Raw genomic sequence first — 24,021 nt, forward strand, 5'->3', positions numbered from 1 at the left:
ACATTTCCACAAACATGCTCCACAGCTATAGGCTATGATAAACTCATTTCAAAAGAAGTGTCTACCTAATTACTTTAAATAGCTTGCCCAGCACAGGTCTGAGCAAGAGTTTCCCTCTTGGAAAAGATGTAAAGAAGATAAATATTCATAAAAGTGCTGAGGGTGAAAGTCTGGCTGGCTGTTTTTTTTTGTACCATGTTGTCATTTTGTAAAGTGCATCCCTTTAAAAGTGAAAATACAGCCCTAAGAACTATCCACAAGACCCCAACATTAAAAAAATTTCCTCTTGCACAAAGGACCTACATAAAGCATAGGATGAGAAGTTCTCTCCCATTCATCCACAAGCCATCAGGATCAAAGTATAAAGACAGACGTCACTTAAGACTATTTCGAGAACTGAAACAAAAACAAGTCAGGCATTTGGTAAACAGTTTACCTGTCTCAGCTCCTGTGGAGCTCTTCCTGCTGACCCGGGAGCCCTTGACAGCCCAGATGTAGACTGTGTAGAGGACTCCAGGCCTCAGCCCAGTCAGCCTGTGTGAGGTGCTGTCTGCCCCAACAGAGATCTCCCCACTGGAGCCCTCAGCAGAGCTGTAGCTGATCATGTAGCCATCGATTTCAGCCTGGACTTTATCCCATGTTACTGTCGCTGTGTCTTCTGTCACTTCTCTGGTCAACAGGTTAGTAGGAACATCTAGTTCTGGAGAGGTTTGAGTGTGAGTTAATTTCAGTAGTTTCAGCACATACTATGTAAGTAGCAGGCACTAAAAGCTAGATGTGATAGGAACTATCTGAAAGCATATGTTATCTCATTCTACTAGTGCAGTGTTATCACATGAAGATCTTTAGCTATGTATTTTTAATTATCAGTGTTCAATTTAACCTCAATGACTAACCCTATCTTAAAGTGTACCTACCACCACCCTGTTTGTTACCACTTGTTAACACTGGTTTGAGAGCAGAAAGCTCTATGTACCACCTTCCATTAGTCCTGTGTCACAGTTCATCTACGTTTACTGATCCAGTAATCCTAGCCTTCCCCAACCTACCCACATCCAGTCAGCAGACAAAACATGGGAAACATGGGGAGCCCTGCTTGAATTTCACCCCTCTCAGATGTTTGTATCCATGTGGAATCCCGTTGTTTGACTTATGGGACAGGTTAGTGTACTATGTCTGTTTCATTTTCTCACTGAAGCAGGCGTCCATGACAATGCAGCTGTAGGCTTCCAATAGGCTTCCAATGTCCCACACCAACAGTCCCTGAAGGCCAGACGACCAAACCTCACCTACAACCTAATGTAGCATATTGTTTACTTTTGGTATCAATGGGATTGTGGGGGAGGAAATGTATACACTGATACGGAAAGTATAGTACCACTGGGTGTGATATTTTTTGCGCTATGAGAGCCAAGAGGAGATTTCCAACACAGTGCTTATCTATAGCCTGTATTTCCTGGTGGTGGGTGTCAGCTGGTATAGTACTTGAGCCTTCTGTTTTAATGCCATAAACAGCAGTTAAAATGCACCCTCTCTCTCTCTCTCTCTCTCTCTCTCTCTCTCTCTCCTCTCTCTCTCTCTCTCTCCGTCTCTCTCTCTCTCTCTCTCTCTCTCTCTCTCTCTCTCTCTCTCTCTCTCTCTCTCTCTCTCTCTCTCTCTCTCTCTTTCTCTCTCTCTCTCTTTCCTTTATGTATAACGTTGATCTCAAGTATTTGATAGTATTTTGCTGACTGGATTGCCAGTAAGTGAAAGTTAAACAAATAGTTAGGTGAACTGAGGGGTTATTGAAATAGCCCCACCAAGCCGTTACTGCTTCCTCCTTTTATCCCATCACATTGACACACAAGGGAAGCATATGTTTGGTGTTTCTTTCAAATGAGCAGAATTAAATAAGGAAGGAACCATTTCTAGCTCCCTTAAGCTCTCCTTAAATGTCTCCAAAACATTTCCACAAACATGCTCCACAGCTATAGGCTATGATAAACTCATTTCAAAAGAAGTGTCTACCTAATTACTTTAAATAGCTTGCCCAGCACAGGTCTGAGCAAGAGTTTCCCTCTTGGAAAAGATGTAAAGAAGATAAATATTCATAAAAGTGCTGAGGGTGAAAGTCTGGCTGGCTGGTTTTTTTGTACCATGTTGTCATTTTGTAAAGTGCATCCCTTTAAAAGTGAAAATACAGCCCTAAGAACTATCCACAAGACCCCAACATTAAAAAAATGCCCTCTTGCACAAAGGACCTACATAAAGCATAGGATGAGAAGTTCTCTCCCATTCATCCACAAGCCATCAGGATCAAAGTATAAAGACAGACGTCACTTAAGACTATTTCGAGAACTGAAACAAAAACAAGTCAGGCATTTGGTAAACAGTTTACCTGTCTCAGCTTCTGTGGAGCTCTTCCTGCTGACCCGGGAGCCCTTGACAGCCCAGATGTAGACTGTGTAGAGGACTCCAGGCCTCAGCCCAGTCAGCCTGTGTGAGGTGCTGTCTGCCCCAACAGAGATCTCCCCACTGGAGCCCTCCGCAGAGCTGTAGCTGATCACGTAGCCGTCGATCTCTGCTTGTACCTTCTGCCATTCCACGGTAGCGGTATCCTCTGTCACTTCTTTGGTCAAGAGGTTAGTAGGATCGTCAAGATCTGTTGACATATTTGAGGATGTAGGCAGAGAAGACGTTGTATGAAGAATCACTATTTTCTATAAGGACACTCAGGTATGTGGTTTATAAAACACCATTCAAGCATTCATTTTATCCAAGTCGGTCAAATGATTTTCTGTTGGGCTCTTCACTCCTGTGAGGAGCAGACAGAGACCCTTGGAACAGGCTGGAAGAGGAACGCAGACCCAGCATATACATCTACATTGTCACAATGTTGGCCCAATGCGAGTAAAAATATTGACCATATATAGGTTGCCAATGCGCCTTTGCTCATCAGCTTCACGTTGGTCCCTAAGGCATTTGTGTGGGCAGTTCATATCTGTTGAAGGCAGTCCTTACTTTGCCTGAAATAAGCCAATCTTTTCCCAGCACAGGTCTTCATTTGGCTCCCTTATTTGCATACTGCTACTATCACAGGAGGTTGGTGGCACCTTAATTGGGGAGGACGGGCTCGTGGTAATGGCTGGAGCAGAATTTATGGAATGGTATCAAATACATCAAACACATGGTTTCCAGGTGTTTTATGCCATTCCATTCGCTCTGTTCCGGACATTATTATGAGCCATCCTCCCTTCAGCTAATTTACAACATAATTCTCTAAAGGTGAATCCTCACTGCAGAAACAATAAACAGCACGTCATGCTGGTCCATGCACATTTTTTCAGTGCATGAAAAAATATTAACAATAATAACTACAGGCCATCTAAGAATTTGGCCAAATAAAAAAATATTTTGAACTTGCATTTCATGATCTGACATAAAGGCAGCCTACGTTTTGGGCTTTACATTGGAGATTTGCTATTTTTTAACATCATGAACGAAGAGCCAAATGCGCCAGCTCACCGAAAAGACTCGAAATGCCCATCTCTAATACATAGATTTTTTACAAGAGAAACTATTATCTCATACGGTATGTTATTTAAGTATTTTTTTAGACTTCATCATTGGCTGTAAACAAGATTTTAAAACATGTGGGCATTACACAACAGAACACCAAATATTTGAATGAGCCCCCGCCTCTAGCTGGGACTGGTTTGGGATAGACTGTGTTGGGCTTGGTGTGGGCTACCCTGTGTCGGCTGGTGTGGGCTTGGAGTGGGCTAGCCCACGCTGGGATAGTCTCTGTTGGGCTGTTATGGAATTACTGTGGGCTAGCCCGTGTTGGGCTGGTGTGGGCTTGGTGTGGGCTAGCCTGTGCCCACCTTGCCAACCAAATACCCAGATGGGGCCAATGCTTGCTGGGGCACGCTCTCTCTATGACGAGGAAGTCAATGGGCTTAAGGTCTCAGGGGACAGAGAAGATATATGGCGGATGTGAGCAGACTGACAGGGAGGATCCAGAGAGGAGCACCCAGCAGAGCAGGGTGAGTGAGGGGAATGGAGCTTGCAGCTCTACAGGGGTCAGGGAAGGCAAGCATCAGTGGCATCAGAAGCCAGACAGAGAGAGGAAGTGAGAAGACATGTAAAAGCAATCATCATTTAGGCTATCCCTCTGCGACTCCTCCAAGGTCAGCTCTATGTCACCACGCTATCCGCATCATGAAAACGGATTATTGATGCGTCCAAAGAGAGAGTGCCGGCATCGGGAGGCACTTATAAGGTTTAGCTGTTGTCTTTTTGCCACTGTATGTGGGTACATTGCTTGACAAGCTGACAGGGGTTAATCACAAGAAAATGCAAATGAGTTACAGATAGTATCAGTAGCCTCGGAGAAAGGCCTATGTACCGTGTAGGAGTTAAAAATGCAGACAGCCACACGTGCCACAGCTTTCTGATCCTTTCCCATGTTTGGTTGCTCACGCTTAAACAGATCAGCACGTTGGTAGGTGTTATGTTTCCGTGGGAAGAGACCACGTTTGGCGAGGCCATGTCGTGATGTATGACGGCTTTGGATAGCTCAAGCTTCTGCTGCCACAGTAGCTGAGTGGGGAGACTACAAAACACCGGTTGCGGTTTACCATGTGGAAAACAGCTTATCCATCAGTAGGCCTCCTTACCATCCTTACAGGCTGGGGAGAAAGCTGCTAGTAGTTTGTTCCCATTCACAAGCTTTATTTAAACAGACAATGACAGCAGAAAGTCTAGTGCTCGAGGAGCCAGAAGGGTGCAATTCGTCCCATGTGGGTCAGTCTGTCCGTGAGTCCATCCACACTGCAATTAGGTGGCAGGAGAGATTAGTAACTTCAGTGCCTCAGACTAATTCTGAAAGATGCCAGAGTACTCCTCCGCCCACATCACTGACTGCAGCCCAGCTGTACTGCACAGCTCCACATGGCCTTAGAGTCCAGGGACCATGATGAAGACTAAACACTTTCCCTGACTTTCACCTAGCCATGCATCTGCTTCTAGTTATATGGCCGCTCCTGTGTAAACCTTATTGAATCTGATGCGGTAGCACCAGTAGACTACTATGTTGTGTTTATGAGCCTTACAATCCTCTGGCAGGTTACTGTGACAGGTAGCAATTCTGTTGATTTTGGCTTGTCCCGAATGCTTTCAGGTTGCTACAATTTATCTCTCCTTACTGAGCCCTGGCAACAATACTGACGCAGGAACCGTGCACACGTTACAAGGTCTAACGTCACAGTCCACCGTTTCATTGTCTATAAAATAAGGATTTATGATTTATGACAGGAGAAGAGAGACATTTGTTTCACAAAATACTATAATGCCATTCAATAAAAGAAGACAATGCACTCTAGCTGATTTTCACAGTAAATAAATAGCAGATCTTTCCTGAAAGAGAGAGGAATTGAAAAGCCATTTCCCCCTCTTGTTGTAAGTGGACCGGCCACTTGTGAGAAAATGTTCTGTAATGTATAACTTGCTGAGAGGAAGGAACAAAGCTCCTCTAATTGAGGCTTACATAATGTGAGCTGTCAGGGGTGGCCCCACAGGATACAGTTTCATACTCTGTACGGTTATTAGGAGGCTCATATACTCACAGACAGTCACAATAAACTGCCTCTATGTGATTGCTATTATGTTCGAATTTTCCTATTTTTCTATCGCGTGTGTGACTATATCGCTCTGAGGAGAACAAACTGGCCAGTAGCAATAATAGGTGACCTTTTAACAGTTCCCGGCCCACACACTCATCTTGAAACAATTCTACGCCTATCTAAGGGAACTCTGGAGTTCCAACTTCCAAAATCACTATTAGCCTTTCGTGCAACTCCTCAAGTGAAGGTTTCCGTGGTGGAAGTTGAGACAGGCCACCTTGTCTTGTGTGAAGATTAGCTCTGTGAAGATGGATGTGTGAGGTAATGGAAAGACACCTGACAACCATCAAACCAGAAACGCTACAATGGTTAACTCCCAAATGAAACCCATTAAATGTCACCTGAGGGTTGAGAAAACAAAAAGCACCATCACCGTAATGAGACAGGGACAGCTCTGCTTTTGAACTACTGTAATACATCTCCTGAAATAAACAGCCAACAAAAGGAGCAGGCCAAGCTGCAATTGTAGACAGTCATTTCAGTCGGTCAAATAAATGGCAGGTATCGGGTTGGCAGGACCGGCTGTAGAAGTTAACATCCTTTATGAATTCATCCTCATGCAAAATACTCAAGAGAATGCTTGTGAGATCCAAATAAGTGATTCCCATGTTCATATTTTTAAAGGACCAGGTGGCTTATGTAAATCATGGACTACACTGGCCTTAGGGCTCGGATCCTGGTCCAGACACTCTTACCACGATCATTAGAATCTGTCCAGATTGTTAAACTGTGATTTATGACCCATAATCACTACCCATAATTATTAGTCTTCCTGACCACGTTCATATTCTACTATCATTGGCTGTTATAGTGAGACCTAATACCAGGGTACAGTATTGTACTTCATCAAGCTATGGACTCTAACACATTCTGTGCCTATTTTACTCCGCTGTTCTCACAGTAGAGTTGGGAATGGTTTAGAGCAGAAGTGTCAAACTCATTTTCTCCGCGGGCCACATTCGGTCTTCAACGAGGTCCAGGAGGCCGCACTTAAAATGGATTATATTGCCTTGCCGTCAAAATGTGCAAAAATAGTCCTTTACCTATCGCTTTTGGAATTTTTGATGCTCCCTGACAGTCTAGCTTCCAATACGATGACTATTAGCCAGCTGGACAGAGTGAAAAGAGACTATAAATGAAGGTCTATTATAATTTCTACATAATTTTGATTTGGTTATAGTCCTTTCAATGTCCATTGAGATCGTCCCCCCCACATGTGGTTTTGAGTTGGACTATGGTCCAGTGGGCCACAGAGGGTGGTTACCGCTCGCTGATGTTGGATACAGTACCCATGTCCCAGGTGGCACCCTATTCCCTATGAACTACTTCTGACCAGGGCTCACTGGTCAAAAGTAGTGCACTATATAGGGAATAGGGGGCCATTTGGGACGCAGTCACTGTCTCCTCACTTTCTGAAACCCCCAGAAAGTCTCTGTTGTTTAGTATCAGCAGCAGTCACCTGTGACCCCGGTGGCGAAGGAGGCTTTCCCTTCGATGGTCCCTTTGATGCCTTGCACTGTGATGAGGTACTCAGTGCCAGGTTGCAGTCCTGTATAACACACACACTGGGCAAGTAAGCATACAGGTTTGCAAAACCTCATAGTAGTTCAAGGTTCTTAATCTACCACAATACATTTGAACACAATGGAATGATTAGCCGTTACGGGTACATAGATCTGTGAATACTCAAAGGGTTATTATGCGTGTTCTGCTCAAATGGGGAGAGGTGGAGACCATTAGGGAACAGACAGTTACACAGGTAACAGTTGTAAAACATGAAGTCCTATTCTATTCAAAGGTTGTAAAATATGATGGACTATTTGTCATGCCTGCTCCCGCTCCCCCTCCCTGGCGCTCAAGGGTGCCAGGCTACCCGTCATCATACGCACCAGTTACCATCATTACGCGCAGCTCTTCTCATTGGGCTCACCTGGACTCCCTCACTGTGTTGATTGCCCCTGTGTATATGTCTGCTCCTCTGTGTTGTTCCCTGTAGTAGAATTTTGTCGTGTCGTGTTTATGTCCAGACGCTGTCCCTGTTCCGTTACATGTCCGTCTGTATTAAATGGTTCACTCCCTGTACCCGATTCTTATGTCCTGCATTGGGCCTCACACTATTCTATTCAAATCTATTTCAGACGGTGTTCTCCAATTTAAATGACATACCTACGATGGTGTGGGTGGTCCTGGCCTCTGCACTCATTGGTACGTTCTGCTCCTCCTCCTGCCCGTCAGGGTTAGCATAGGTCAGTCTGAAGTGGTCCAGAGGTGCTGCAGGGTTCTGCCAGTCCAACTGGATAGAGTCCTCAGTCTGGCCCAATACCCGGATACCATCAATACCAGACACCTCTGTGTAGGTTCAACATAGTCTCATTAGAATATGCCAGAATAATGACATTTAGCCATTTAAATGTCACCTGCGTTGACATATAAATTGTCACTAATGGTGTTATAGTTAGATACAAGTTATGAGAGACGTCTAATAGGGTACCCAAGAGTGTCATCGCTGTCATACAGAACCAAGGACCAGGGCATGTTTCCTACTGGTTTCTGTGAGGTTTCCTATATGTGATTTTGCATATAAATCCATTCCAGGCCAGGGAAAATAGTCTGGCTAATGTTCTTTAACAGTTCTTTCTAATCGGAAAAAAAATGATTTAAAACCATTTGAAAGGGATAACGTTTGAAGTTAAGCATATTGTGTGACTGAGAACTGTTTGTCTCACGCTAATTCTTCATCATAGCCGAATGATCAGGCCTTTTCTCATACCCAGACAGGAATGTCATGCACTGAGATGTTTTCCATGGCTAACCGCACAGCAGAGCCCAGGGCCCAAGGCTCAGTGCTCTGTGTCTCTCTTTCCATAAAATGTGTCTACAGCTTCATTTCCTTTTAATTAGGCTGACTGGTGTAATTACCTTGAACCTAATGGTAAGCAAACGACCACTAAGTGAATCATTTAGTACAAACAGTATTCAGGGTTATTGGGGTGATCTGTACATAGAGAGTTTTATGTGACGACAGGACATTTAAATTGGCATTCAGAACCACTTACCACAAACAAAAGCACCTGGACTTTTGAGTAAAATATGAAAATCAATGTTATGAGAAACATACTGAACTTTCCTCTGTAGTTCACTTCACTCCCTTACCTGTGGTCGCCTCGATCCTGTCCCCCTCGCTCTGGATCTCCTTGATGACAGCGTACACCTGCACTATGTAGGTGACACCTGGGCTGAGTCCTGTGATCAGGTAGGAGGTCTCTGTGTTGGGCACGGTGAACCGCTCCAGCTCTGCCTCATTGCCCTCAGGGTGCCAGGTCAGGATGTAGTACTCTGCTGCTTTCACAGCTTCCCATTCCACCAGCAGAGAATTATCAGTCACCCTTACCAGACGCAGGCCGTTAGGGCCCGACACTGAGGGGGACACAGAGGTATGATTGGTTAAGGTTCAAAACTTTATGTTACTCACTATGTTATTGTGATGAATTTGAGGGGTAGCCCCAACCAGGATAAACATGGGGGCCTGTCAGTCCAACACTTCAGTTGTTACGCCAAGAATTCCGGACCTCTTGGCGAAGTCAGTAGGTGTACTAAGTTCACTATGTTATTGCTCTCTCTTTTTTACTCTTTTCACATTTCACTCAATGTAACTCTGACAGAAATAACATATCTGATTTAAGGAAAACACAATTTAGAAAATTGGGGAAAACATATTCATTTTCTGCAGTTACAGCGTGATACTGTATCTAGACACGATCCGTCAATCAAGATGGTGGAAATAGGGCGAATCAGACAGTATGGGGGGACTTTTCAATAACATGAATAAGAGCCCAGGAGACGGCCAGTCAGCAGTGTACGAAGCAAACTTTCCAAGCCAAGATATTCCTGCGGATACAGGGAAATACGGACACAGACGACCGAGCGTATGTGCCGAATTCGAGGAATTAAAGTGCAGAAAAAGCGTGTGTACATTGGGGGAAATATGAAATAGGTGCTAAGGAGACCACATTTACCAGGAAAGAATTCACAGCAGGCTTGGACCTTGTTCCATATGTTAAAGGCAGGAAGCTCAATGTTTTCTTTCTCTTCAGGAGGAGCATTTCCATCCAGTGGCAGTTAATACAACTGTTGCTGCCGTTTTCTACAGCCGCTGCCAGTAACAATTATGCCCTTAAATAATATTTCAGAACAGCCAAAAGTACAAATAAATGAACATCTAACGATTCGGAAAAAGCAAAAGGAACTGACATTTTTGTCCTCACTGATTGATAACGAGGGAGGCATATTTTGAAGAAGAAAATTATGAAATTATGTTTGGACTTCATAAAGAAGAGAATCATACATCTACAAATCAAATCACCAAATCAAATCACATTTTATTGGTCACATACACAAGGTTAGCAGATGTTAATGCGAGTGTAGCGAAATGCTTATGCTTCTAGTTCTGACCGTGCAGTAAAATCTAACAAGTAATGTAACAATTTCACAACAACAAAGGAATGAATAAGAATATGTACATATAAATATAAGGATGAGCGATGGCTGAACGGCATAGGCAAGATACAGTAGATGGTACAGAGTACAGTATATACATATGAGATGAGTAATGTAGGGTGTGTAAACATTATAGAAAGTGGCATTGTTTAAAGTGACTTGTGAAACATTTATTACATCCAATTTTTAATTATTAAAGTGGCTAGAGATTTGAGTCAGTATGTTGGCAGCAGCCACTCAATGTTAGTGATGGCCTTTTAACAGTCTGATGGCCTTGAGATAGAAGCTGTTTTTCAGTCTCTCGGTCCCAGCTTTGATGCACCTGTACTGACCTCGCCTTCTGGATGATAGCAGGGTGAACAGGCAGCGTTTGATGTCCTTGATGATCTTTTTGGCCATCCTGTGACATCGGGTGGTGTAGGTGTCCTGGGGGGCAGGTAGTTTTCCCCCGGTGATGCGTTGTGCAGACCTCACTACCCTCTGGAGAGCCTTACGGTTGTGGGCGGATCAGTTGCCGTACCAGGCGGTGATACAGCCTGACAGGATGCTCTCGATTGTGCATCTGTAAAGGTTTGAGTGTTTTTGGTAATAAGCCCAATTTCTTCAGCCTCCTGAGATTGAAGAGGCGCTGTTGCGCCTTCTTCACCACGCTGCCTGTGTGGGTGGACCATTTCAGTTTGTCTGTGATATGTACGCAGAGGAACTTAAAACTTTCCACCTTCTCCACTAGTGTCCTGTCGATGTGGATAGGGGGGTGCCCTCTGCTGTTTCCTGAAGTCCACGATCATCTCCTTTGTTTTATTGACGTTGAGTGTGTTATTTTCCTGACACCACACTCCAAGGGCCCTCACCTCCTCCCTGTAGGCCGCCTCGTCGTTGTTGGTAATCAAGCCTACCACTGTAGTGTCGTCTGCAAACTTGATGATTGAGTTGGAGGTACGCATGGCCACGCAGTCATGGGTGAACAGGGAGTACAGGAGAGGGCTGAGAACTCACCCTTGTGGGGCCCCAGTGTTGAGGATCAGTGGGGTGGAGATGTTGTTTCCTACCACCTGGGGGCGTCTCGTCAGAAAGTCCAGGACCCAGTTGCACAGGGCGGGGTCGAGACCCAGGGTCTCGAGCTTAATGACGAGTCTGGAGGGTACTATGGTGTTAAATGCTGAGCTGTAGTCGATGAACAGCATTCTTACATAGGTATTCCTCTTGTCCAGATGGGTTAGGGCAGTGTGCAGTGTGATTGCCATTGCGTCGTCTGTGGACCTATTGGGGCGGTAAGCAAATTTGAGGGGGTCTAGGGTGTCAGGTAGGGTGGAGGTGATATGATCCTTGACTAGCCTCTCAAAGCACTTCATGATGACGGAAGTAGGTGCTACAATAGTCGTTTAGCTCAGTTACCTTAGCTTTCTTGGGAACAGGAACATGGTGGCCCTCTTGAAGCATGTGAGAATAGCAGACTGGGATAGGAATTGAATGAATATGTCCGTAAACACACCAGCCAGCTGGTCTGCGCATGCTCTGAGGACACGGCTAGGGATGCCGTCTGGGCCGGCAGCCTTGCGAGGGTTAACACGTTTAAATGTTTTACTCATGTTGGCTGCGGTGAAGGAGAGCCCGCAGGTTTTGGTAGTGGGCTGTGTCGGTGGCACTGTATTGTCCTCAAAGCGAGCAAAGAAGTTGTTTAGTTTGTCTGGGAGGAAGACATCGGGGTCCGCAACGGGGCTGGTTTTCTTTTTGTAGTCAGTGATTGACTGTAGACCCTGCCACATACCTCTCGTGTCTGAGCCGTTGAATTGCGACTACTTTGTCTCTATACTGAGAGCTTGTTTGATTGCCTTGCGGAGGGAATAGCTACACTGTTTGTATTCGGTCATGTTTCTGGTCGCCTTGCCCTGATTAAAAGCAGTGGTTCGCGCTTTCAGTTTTGCGCGAAGGCTGCCATACAGTGGCAGGTTCTCAGCCAAAGACACATCATTGTGGTGTTAAAAAAAATTGAGACAACTGTAAGTAGGACTTCCATCAACTGGGCCAAACGTGTGCTGCTCAGTGTTCTCTGTCGTGATTAATATGAAAAACAAGTGGGGAAGCACATGTACTGTTTCCATGTAGTTAAAAGTGACCATACATAATGTCAATGCATTTGGGCATTGCTAAAGGGTACAGTATGTTATTCAAATAATAGTCAAGACCACCAATTTGAAAATGGACGTGATTCTTAAATGTGAAGCAGAAATGTGAATGTACATTTCTGCATGGAACTGTCATTTGTCGGTGTGAGACATCCCACTTTTCAGTGACTCACATAAGGTCCTGTTTTTACTGAGTCTACTGTAGCATGGTGAAAAGAGCGTTAAGGGACAACTCAGGAGACGTACATGGAAAGCAGACCAAATCCACATGCAGCATCTGTAGGACATTGATCTGGCTTTTACCAATCCACAGAAATCCACCAAGGCCTTTTGTGGGCAGAATAAAACAATTTAGGTTTTCTCTAGATGATTTATTTGAAATGTGTGTCTGAGTTCTTTATCAATGTACAAATCTCCAAAGGCCTAAATTCAGATCCCAGTCTCGATCATAGTTGTGAAATATGGTTTGCATTGCTTTTTGATGGTCACTAAAAAGAAAACAGCATTGGTGATGATGATGCACCTCAAGGTCTGATCACACAAAACAGAAAATGTCTCAGTATACTGTAGCTTTTGTCCTATACTCATAATATTTATCCTCCAAATCTAACTCGTGAACTCATATAGCCTCCCTGTTCTCCCTTGACACGACCCTGTTGTTGTTGTAAGCAACAGTTCAACAGTTCCTACATGCACATTACTATAAATCTCTCCAAATTTCTCTTGCAGCACAGATTGAAAATCTTACTATCGCTGAGTGCAATAGCTGACCAGCTACCATGGGTCTGTGCACAAACTTGGTTTTAACAAAGTGAAATCTTTAGACAGTTTGAGGCTGCAGCAATTGCTGTCACTTTCACAAGTGTGGATGCAGTGAATTTATCTGACAGAATGTTTTGACTGCAAAGGTTCTGCTTAACTGCTATTTAACTAATAATCAAATAACCAGTACCTAATGGCAAGTTTAAAGTGTTTATGAAACCTTAGAACCCTAAGGATCCTACAGCTGTAGATTTTCTGCATTTCAGTTCTGCGAATCAACAAAAGGTAGAGTTTGCCATGTAGATCTAGGCCATTTCAAACTAGGAGTGCTGATCTTGGATCAGTTTTCCCTTTTATATAATAATGAATAAGATATTATGACCTGATTATAACCTCAGCCTATATCAGAACTTCTACCTGTAGAGCAGTCTTCCCCAAAGAAGCCTTCGTCACAGATACACATTCCGTTCATGCAGGTGCCGTGGATGCAGTCAGGATCGCATTTCTGTTCGCTGCAGTCCTCGCCAGTGAAGTGGCTGAAGCAAACACACTTGCCGTCCACGCAGTGTCCCTTATCGTTGCAGTCGCCTGGGCACATCAGCTGGCTGCAGTCACTCCCCGTATAGCCAGCGTGGCAGACACACTTGCCATCCACACAGCGGCCGTTGTCGTTGCACTCATCAGGACAGGTGGAAATGGAGCAGTCAGGACCCTCCCAGCTAGGGTTGCATTGACAACTGCAGGTGTTGTGCTGGTAGGTCCCGTGGCCACTACAGCTAGTGTCCACACCTGTGGAAGTTTAGGAAATCACGTTATGTGACATCTGAAGTGTCTGTACTGTAAGTGTAATGTAAGTGACCGTGCATCAATCATTTTTTCAAACAGTGCAACAGTTATATATATATTTTTGTACTTATTACCCCTTTTTCTCCCCAATTTTGTGATATACAATTGGTAATTACAGTCCTGTTCCATTGCTGCAACTCCCGTACAGACTTTGGAGAGGCGAAGGTCGAGAGCGATGTGTCCCCCCGAAAACACAACCCTGCCTAGCCAAACTGCTTCTTGACACACTACTCGCATACCCCAGAAGCCAGCCGCACCAATGTGTCGGAGAAAACACCTTCCAACTAGCGGCTGGCTGCAACACAGCCCGGGATCGAACCCGGATCTGTAGTGATGCCTCTAGCACTGCGATGCAGTGCCTTAGACTGCTGCACCACTTGGGAGACCAGTTTCACAGTTTTAAATAACATCTGGGATTAAGTTCCACTTTTTTTTCAGATATACACTGAGTGTACTAAACATTAGAAACTCCTGCTCTTTCCATGACACAGACTGACCAGGGGAATCCAGCTGAAAGCTATGATCCCTTATTGATGTCACCTGTTAAATCCACTTCAATCAGTGTAGCTGAAGGGGAGGAGACAGGTTAAAGAAGGATGTTTAAGCCTTGAGACAATTGAGACATGGATTGTGTATGTTTGCCATTCAAAGGGTGAATGGGAAAGACAAAATATTGAAGTGCCTTTGAACAGGGTATGGTAGGTATCAGCTGCACCCGGTTGAGTGTGTCAAAAACTGTACACTCAATGTATTTTAGCTATTGAATATAGATGTTCTGTCAGATCTCATGGTGATGGACTGCACTGCTTACCTCCTGTTCCATCACCTTTTCCACCACAGCAGCCCTGGGAGCACTGACTCTTCAGATGTTCCACCTCCTCCTCCAGCCCGTTGACTCTGTACAGCAGAGACGTAAAGCTCTCCGACTCATCACAGTCACACTTTGGGGTCTTGAGGTTGATTTGGTGCCTGAAAACGATGTTGTTTTCCCCCTCCAGAGTAGCGCCCCCTTCCAGCTCTTGCAGGCCTGAAAACTGGTCCTGTTGAGAAGGGAGGGTCTGCAAGGCGAGTTTACACTCAGGGCTCTTGGCCAGGTCAATCTTATAGACGTGGCTGAAGGTGACTTCTTTCTCAGCGGGGGATGAATAATCTTCTGTCACATACTTGGAAGTGACAGTGCACAGTATGCTTATCAGGCATAGGGCTCTTGTGAGCCAGTGAAGTCTAGTGGTCATGGCTAGAGGGGAAAATAAGTGGAATAATTGGTGAAATTGATATGCAACTTTTGACATGCACAAAGAGCACTGGTCTTGATACCTTTTTGGTCTATTATGGGGGATTTTCCAGAGAGAACATGGCTTTTTTTACAAGATTGTTAAAGAAGTCACATTCGTTCTAGTTAAGGCAGACTATGTTTTACAAATGGGACATGAAGCAATCTCGTAACCTCCAGCAGAAAGCCAGCAGTCATCACTCGAAACGAAACACTTTTATCCCAAGTTCCTAACTATTAATAGTGCTCAGCCAACCATAAGGGCTTCAAGGAGCATGGAACACTGTCGTCCAAAAGATGTCATGTCTAATGACAGTGATGTCATCCAGCTTTTGACATCCCCAGAAAGAGAAATGATATGCTATCAAAATAATAGGCCAAATATATATCTGAAAAGACTTCTTCAGAAATAATTTGGTTCAAACCTCTATGGTGAATAAGAGGTTACCTGTTTCTCAAGCATGTTCGATTGAACCGCTGCGTCCTTGGCACGCAGCCATTAGAAATTTGGTCGTGGAGCAACTTATAGTCGATGTCTGAACTTGTGTGGTCTGTGGAAACTGAAAACCAAACTTAAGTGACTGTCTGCTCCGCTCTCCTCTAAAAGAGAGGCCATGGTGCTTGACAACTGGAAACTCCACAGTAATAGCATACATGCTTTAATAAATTGCGCAGGGTACTTTTAAAAGAATGTTGATTGGTCAATGAAATATGCATGTAGCGCAAAAACACTAACGGGATAGATAATTGGGAGCACACAATGTGGAACTGTCAAATAAGTGAAATGACTCAACCATGCACAAATACTAGGCTTTTTACCTTAACTCACATATGGTATATTGAAATTATGGGAATGATAAATGGTGTACAGTAGATCAATAGTGCAAAGCGATTGTTCCTGTAACATTGTAAACCAGTATAAAGAAATCTTCATCAATGATTAAATCAATCATACAACACTAGCAACCTCATCTACAGGCTGAATTCATTACGTTGGTGTCAGCTGTGACACAAGTGGTGCTACAGTATCTGAGGCTTGTCCATGTAGTCACCTGAAGGATTGTGAAAGTAACCTATAAGTGATAAGCACAATGGCATAGGTGTTATGGCATCATAAGCAGCCTACAACATTAGTGTAGATGTTCATAGTTTGACATAATGGCTTAGATGCTCCTGGAGAGTTTACAGTATGTTTGTGATACTGCAGTGTGCAACGGAACAGTTTTTGTAGTCATGTTGGTTACTTCTTTATGTCGTTGGTTTTGAAATTAAACTGCTCCGGTTTTTACCTAGTTCTGCTCTCCTGCATCTGACTTCCCTGCCACCAGTTACGCACCCCTTACACTAACATTAGCCTAAATATTATGATAACTAACCCAAGATAGGACAGAGGTATCATTTACAATAGGAGCCAATAAAGCACAGTAGTCAGAACAGGCAATGAGGTGGGCAGAGCCAAGCAAGAGCTAGCATGATCCTATTAACGTGCTTTAGCATGTATTTGCATATTTACGTTAGGGAATGCCTAATCTCTGAAGTGTGCATGTGCAAGAACTCGAATTCACCCTACATTCCTAAACCATGCCATTTTTAAAAACTTTGGCAAGGAGTCAAATCTACAAAACGTGCACTCTCTTTGTAACAGATTCTAGTTTTGGAACAGAAAACTGCATTCAGATTGTTATGAGAAAATGATGAGCTCTTGCTCCTCCTTGACCCTCTGCCTGCCAATAGACTTCATTATTACCATTTAAGGTGGTGAATAGAAGCCCTCACTGGATGCTTCAAGCTTATACCCCGTGTGACACATCTGGGTTTTCTCTTTCCTCTGTGATTAGCATAAATGAAAATGGCTAACGTGAAAGTGGCGAACATTAGCCTAAATAAGAAAATGGCTAGGATTTACCTGAATGAAAGTGGTTAGCATTAGTCTAATAATGACCTCTTAGACAAATAACCCTTGGCATTAAGCTTCCATCCAACAGTAGACTTCACAGAGGGAAAATAGCTCAAGATTTGTGAAAATTTAGTATCAGTAAGCGAAGTGTTGGGTGAAATTATGTTGGCTATGTTGGTAATGACTTACAATAACTGTATTAGTGCCACACAAAATTTCCACCATGTTTGCTACGAGTCCTGTGTCTGTTATCCAACTCAGTGGGTGAAAACCTTGAGGTTAGAGTAGCCAGACCGTAGAGACTATGACATCACAGCTATGGCCATTCATCCCCATTGACTCTCTGGCAATAATTACAGTAGATGGCACTTTATCAGCAACCAGGACATAGATCAGACCAAGGGGAAAGACCAGCAAGTCAATGACAGCCTTATAATAACCCACATCACAGGAACATTATACAGCCCTGTGGAATGGCACCAGGCTCTGGCGCACACAGATCCTTAACAAGCTCATTTATAGTTTACTGTCAAGGTTTTATTTGATGCTTGCCATTTTAAGGATTTTATTTGTCTTAGAGAAGATTCCAATGTGACCTTCTTCCAGCTACCATGAACTCCTAAATCTCTGCAGGGAAGGAACGTCAGGAATGATACAGCAGTAAGACCAAAGATTCTCCTTAGTCAGTGAATCCATGGTTGTGTCCCAAATGACAACCTATTCCATCATTTCCCAAACTCGGTCCTCGGAACCCCAAGGTGTGCACATTTATTTTTTTGCTCTAACACTACATAGCTGATTCAAATTATCAAAGCTTGATGATTAGTTGATTATTTGAATCCACAGTGTAGTGCTAGGGCAACAACAACACAAATGTGCACCCTTTGCGGTCCCAAGGACTGAGTTTGGGAAACCTTGCTCTATTCCACCTTATTGGGCCCTCAAACTCAACTCTGGACCTCAAAGCCAGTTCCACTGTTTTTTTAATTGTTCCCCTATAATCAGGAACTGATTAGACCTGGGACACCAGGTGTGTGCAATGAATTATCAGGTAGAACAGAAGACCAGTAGGCTAGGGACCTTGTAGGGTAAGAGTTGAATACCACTGCTATAGGAAATAGGGTGCCATTTGGGACGCATTCTATGTGAAGCATGTCAGATGTGCAGTCATGGAAGAGCTGAAGCAGTCTCAAAGGCTTCGAGAAAACAGTATCCGCAGTTCCGCACTCAAAGTTGGCATGGACACACAGGGGAATTACCTTCACATAACAAGGAATTCAAATAGTCAGACACAAGGATGTCTGTCTCATCTTTTCAGCCTCCATTCTTTGCAGGCTTGTCGACTAGCTGTGAAGTTTGACAGACTTCCAACCGGGATTGGCAGGAAAGTACCTAAGCAATTCCAGCATGCATTGCAGACTGGCAAGTTGTGCTGGTAGTAAACTTCAAACAGCTACTAAAAATGTTAGATTCACTCCTCTAATTGTTAAGGTTCAACAAAGGGTAGAGGAAGCTGCATTTTACCAAAAAGTGGAACACTGTTGTGCATCATCTACTTACGGAATAAGAGGAGGTAGAATGTTTCCCCTCACTCACTAACAAGAAACGCTTCAGACTCAGACTGTGAATGCAATCAATATCAGATCCAATTTTCCCTCCAAAATCATTGCATGGGGAGGAGAGAAAGGAAGGGAAGCAAGTAAGGACAGACTGTGTGCAATGCCCCATCCTCTCATGAGACACATTAACCAACAGACAGATAAAAGGCAGTCTGTTCTTTTCCGTTTCAAGGGGAATTGCAATGGACCAACAAGCCTGGGATGAAAAGTTTAGCGCTCTGCAGTCTGCACACAGGGGGAAGAGCTCATGGTCTTTATGTGGTTGCAACATTTGTTGAATTTTCCTTTACTAGCAGGCAGAAAAAGCTGAAAGCAATTAGAGTAAGTCTGAGCTCAAACTCATATCCCCCTGCTCTGTCTGCTGGTCCTGCCATCCAAACCACAAAAAAAACCTTGATAAGGTTACAAAAGCCCAATAGTCACCCCATTGGCTTCATGTAGGCCTTATGATCACATATTAGAAACCACCCCATTCATGGCTAGCTGCAGGCAACGCTCTACATCTGTTGTTCTTTTTATCACTGCTTCCAAGATGACTTTGAGCCAGTACAGTAGCATTTCATCAAGTTGAGCCACAGGCAAGCACCGTTCATGTCTATGAAGCTTGTTGAAACTATTTATTTTCAGAAGAAAAAAAATCCACCTTCAATAAAATGGTTTACAAGAAAAGAAAAATAAATATAATGACTGAAGTATAATTTGTTAATGCTTAGTCTGATGCTTGACTGCCCAGCATTTCCGTCTGGTACCAGAGAGGCTGGAGTTTAGTCTGTGATGAAAATGTGAGGAGTGAGAGAAGGCAAGTTTATTAACAAGGAAATGGACCTCTAAACGTATTGGGTTTGATGCCTAATTTACAACTTGTGCAAAATATCAAAAGAAATCGAACCCATTTATTTTTGTTTCTTTGTTTCTTTCTATTTTACTGTATAACTTGTACTGAAAGAGCTTAGCTTTGTAATGAAGTCGTTATAATAATTTTGAAACTTTGTTTAAAGGACTACTACTATATGATAACATCTCATGATCATATATCATATAATGACTCAAACAGGAATAATGATGCAAATTACTTATTTCGTAGTAAGTATAACTTTTTCAAGGTAATTACTTACTTCAATAGTAAGTATGAATCTTGTCTGCAATTGCATTTGTTAAAATAAAATAAAAAGGTATGTAAAATATTAAACAGGTCATAATATGAATAACAATGTATCAAATCAGATGCAACCTCTAATTTAAAACAAACTCGCAGTCATATAAAATGTTTATGCACATATTACAAAGCCTCTCAAATTGAACATTCAAGAATAAAACAATCAAACAATAACATAAAGCAGTGTTTCACTCACCGTTGCAGTTCCCTGTGACTCCCTCCTCTGAAAGCCTGAGAATCTGTCAATCTATTTCTTCTCTCTCTGACACCTGTTGACAAGCTCAGGGCATGAGTTTGAAGGGGCCCTTATAACCAATGCCTCTGTGGCTCATGCAGCAACAGCCTTTCCCTCAAGTAGTTAAATCCCCTTCCGAAATGCCTTTGGCCAATGGGCAGTAGTTTGGGAGTGTCTCTTCTCTTGCTCCTCAATAATGGAATGAGAATAGAGATAGATAATGAGAGACATTCCTCCTTTGGAAAAAAAAAATAGTCTGGAACTAATCATAATACTTCAACATGACCCCCACACATGTTGCCCCCACCCCGTCACTACCAACTTTTGAGTTTGAGTTTTAGAAACTTTTTTTTATATGTTTCCTGTCACAGTAGCAGCGATGGATGCAATTAATCATTTTACCAGTCCAGGACAGTAGTAATACGTGCTGTAAGGCAATCAGAGAAAGCTTGGATTTAATGGTGAGCTCAAGCCAAGAAAAATACGGACGTTCATGAAGAAAACACAGGTCTAGTCATATCAGGGGATTACGTTTCCAATCACATTAGCCAACATGTGTCAGTCTATCTGAAGTGTGACTTTAGTTCTAGATTTACAGACGTTAGTTACAGTAGGATTTGTACTGTTGGAATTTCATTACATAAACTACTACAACACAACACAACACATGGACATCCTTATGTGGTCTGAAATCAAATAAACACAGATTTTATAAACCACTTCAATTTGGCACAAACACTGCGCTTACCATTGAGAAATGTCCACATTTAACTGCTCGAAAAAAAGAAGCAAACACAGATATTTTGTTTCTAGAAAACAATTGGCAACTCTTCAGCTAAGCCAGCATGAAAGCATAAATCACACCATCATTGTGCAACACATGTACAATGTTAAGGTAGGGATAGAGCAAAATCATCAAACAGTACCAACGTGTTGTGTTTATTATGAATTGAATCGCTAAACACACACTTGCCTAATGGACAGGCAGCAACACCAAAGACTAGGTGTCGAGGTTGGTCATATTTTTCACCGGCATCTGTTTGTCTCTAAATATATAGTTGAAGTTGGAAGTTTACATAAACTTAGGTTGGAGTCATTAAAACTCATTTTTCAACCCCTCCACAAATTTCTTGTTAACAAACTATAGTTTTGGCAAGTCAGTTAGGACATCTACTTTGTCCATGACAGAAGTCATTTTTCCAACAATTGTTTACAGACAGATTATTTCACTTAGCACTCCCTGTATCACAATTCCAGTGGGTCAGAAGTTTACATACACTAAGTTGACTGTGCCGTTATACAGCTTGGAAAATTTCAGAAAATTATGTCATGGCTTTAGAAGCTTCTGATAGGCTAATTGACATCATTTGAGTCAATTGGAGGTGTACCTGTGGATGTATTTCAAGACCTACCTTCAAACTCATTGCCTCTTTGCTTGACATCATGGGAAAATCTAAATAAATCAGCCAAAAATTGTAGACCTCCACAAGTCAGTCTGGTTTATCCTTGGGAGCAATTTCCAAATGCCTGAAGGTACCACGTTCATCTGTAAAAATAATAGCACGCAAGTATAAACACCATAGATGTCACGCCCTGACCATAGAGATCCTTTTTATGTCTCTATTTGGTTTGGTCAGGGTGTGATTTGGGGTGGGTATTCTATGTTCTATTATTTGTATTTCTATGTTTTGGCCGGGTAGGGTTCTCAATCAGAGACAGCTGTCTATCGTTGTCTCTGATTGAGAACCATACTTAGGTAGTCCTTTCCCACCTGTCTTTGTGAGAAGTTGACTTTGTTGATGGCACATAGCCTTTAGCTTCACAGTTTGTTTTGTCGTGTTTATTGTTTTGTTCGGCGTCTTTTCTAAATAAAATAATATGTACGCTCACCACACTGCACCTTGGTCCAGTTCTTTCAGCGGCCGTGACAGAACTTCCCACCACCAACAACGGACCAAGCAGCGTGGTAAGGAGGACTGGACATGGGAGGACATCCTAAATGGCAAAGGATCCTGGACATGGGAGGAGATCCTGGTGGGAAAGGATCGCCTGCCGTGGGAGCAGCTGGAAGCAGAGAGCAAGGTGGAGGCAGCTTGAAAGAGGGCCCAGGTTTACACAGGATCACGGCTGGCACTAAAGACCGGGAGGCCACTCCAAAAACAATTGGGGGGGGGTGCTTACCTTGACGAGCATGTGACTGGTCAGGCACCGTGCTGTGGGGTGATGCGCACGGTGTCTCGAGTGAGCATTCACAGGCTAGTGTGCTCTGTGCCAGCGTCCTGCATTTGCCGGGTAGAAGTGGGCATCCAGCCAGAACGGGTTGTCCCAGCTCTGCGCTCGAGACCGCCAGTGCGCCTCCACGGCCCAGTGTATCCGGTGCCTCTGCCAAGAACTAAGCCTCCTGTATGTCTCCCCAGCCTGGTGAGTCCTGTGCCTGCTCCCATATCCAGGCCTCCTGTGTGTCTCTCCACTCCAGTGATGATCCATGGCAAGAAGCCTCCAGTGATGATCCATGGCCCGAAGCCTCCAGTGATGATCCATGGCACGAAGCCTCCAGTGATGATCCATGGCAAGAAGCCTCCAGTGATGATCCATGGCACGAAGCCTCCAGTGATGTTCCATGGCAAGAAGCCTCCAGTGATGATCCATTGCACGAAGACTCCAGTGATGATCCATGGCAAGAAGCCTCCAGTGATGATCCATGGCACGAAGCCTCCAGTGATGATCCATGGCAAGAAGCCTCCAGTGATGATCCATGGCACGAAGCCTCCAGTGATGATCCATGTCACGAAGCCTCCAGTGAGTAGTAATGGCATGAAGCCTCCAACGTTAGCCTCCAGTCCGGAGCCTCCAGTGACGTCCTTCAGTCCGGAGCCTCCAGAGATGGTCTCCAGTCCGGAGCCTCCGGAGATGGTCTCCAGTCCGGAGCCTCCGGAGACGGTCTCCAGTCCGGGGCCAGTAGCGAGGGTGCCCAGTCCGGGGCCTGCAGCGTGGGTGCCCAGTCCGGGGCCCGCGACGAGGGTCCCCAGTCCGGGGCCCGCAACAAGGGTCCCCAGTCCGGGCCCGCACCAGAGGTGCCACCAAAGTGGGGTGAGCCAGTGGTGGAGCGGGGCCTGCATCCCGCACCTGAGCCGCCCTTAGAGATCCTTTTCATGTCTCTATTTGGTTTGGTCAGGGTGTGATTTGGGGTGGGTATTCTATGTTCTATTATTTGTATTTCTATGTTTTGGCTGGGTAGGGTTCTCAATCAGCGACAGCTGTCTATCGTTGTCTCTGATTGAGAACCGTCCTTAGGTAGCCCTTTTCCCACCTGTCTTTGTGGGAAGTTGACTTTGTTTATGGTACATAGCCTTTAGCTTCACTGTTTGTTTTGTAGTGTTTATTGTTTTGTTCGTCGTCTTTTCTAAATAAAAGAATATGTACGCTCACCACACTGCACCTTGGTCCAATTCTTTCAATGGCCGTGAAAAATGAACCACACAGCCATCATACCGCTCAGGAAGGAGATGCGTTCTGTCTCCTAGAGATGAACCTACTTTGGTGCAAAAGGTGCAAATTAATCCCAGAACAACAGCAAAGGACCTTGTGAAGATGCTGGAGGAAACAGGTACAAAAGTATCTATATCCACAGTAAAACGAGTCCTATATCAACATAACCTGAAATTCCGCTAAGCAAGGAAGAGGCCACTGCTCCAAAACGGCCATAAAAAGCAGACTACAGTTTGAAACTGCACATGGGGACAAAGATCGTACCTTTTGGAGAAATGTCCTCTGGTCTGATGAAACAAAAATAGAACTGTTTGGCCATAATGACCATCTTTATGTTTGGAGGAAAAAGGGGGAGGCTTGCAAGCCGTAGACACCATCCCAACTGTGAAGCGCGGGGTTGGCAACATCATGTTGTGGGGGTGCTTTGCTGCAGGAGGTACTGGTGCACTTGACAAAAT

At 44.0% G+C, this 24,021-nt stretch overlaps 1 protein-coding gene across 2 annotated transcripts in view; it reads right to left on the reverse strand.

The window, feature by feature from the left end:
- LOC112260459 (tenascin-N) overlaps positions 1-20,255 on the reverse strand; it is a 32,542-nt gene extending 12,287 nt beyond the window's left edge. The window contains exons 1-8 of one of the 2 annotated variants that reach the window (XM_042328774.1): positions 20,036-20,255; positions 14,706-15,131; positions 13,466-13,837; positions 8,817-9,080; positions 7,830-8,012; positions 7,123-7,212; positions 2,378-2,641; positions 437-700 (exon numbers count right to left, since the gene is read on the reverse strand). In XM_042328774.1, the coding sequence (XP_042184708.1) occupies positions 437-700; positions 2,378-2,641; positions 7,123-7,212; positions 7,830-8,012; positions 8,817-9,080; positions 13,466-13,837; positions 14,706-15,129 (1,861 nt within the window). In that variant the 5' untranslated portion in view covers positions 15,130-15,131; positions 20,036-20,255. The remainder of the gene's footprint in view (positions 1-436; positions 701-2,377; positions 2,642-7,122; positions 7,213-7,829; positions 8,013-8,816; positions 9,081-13,465; positions 13,838-14,705; positions 15,132-20,035) is intronic. The other variant, XM_042328775.1, reaches the window with a different exon arrangement.
- Positions 20,256-24,021: the final 3,766 nt, after the last annotated feature.

The sequence above is a fragment of the Oncorhynchus tshawytscha genome, linkage group LG10, assembly GCF_018296145.1.
Source record: "Oncorhynchus tshawytscha isolate Ot180627B linkage group LG10, Otsh_v2.0, whole genome shotgun sequence".
Classification (NCBI taxonomy): Eukaryota; Metazoa; Chordata; class Actinopteri; order Salmoniformes; family Salmonidae; genus Oncorhynchus; species Oncorhynchus tshawytscha.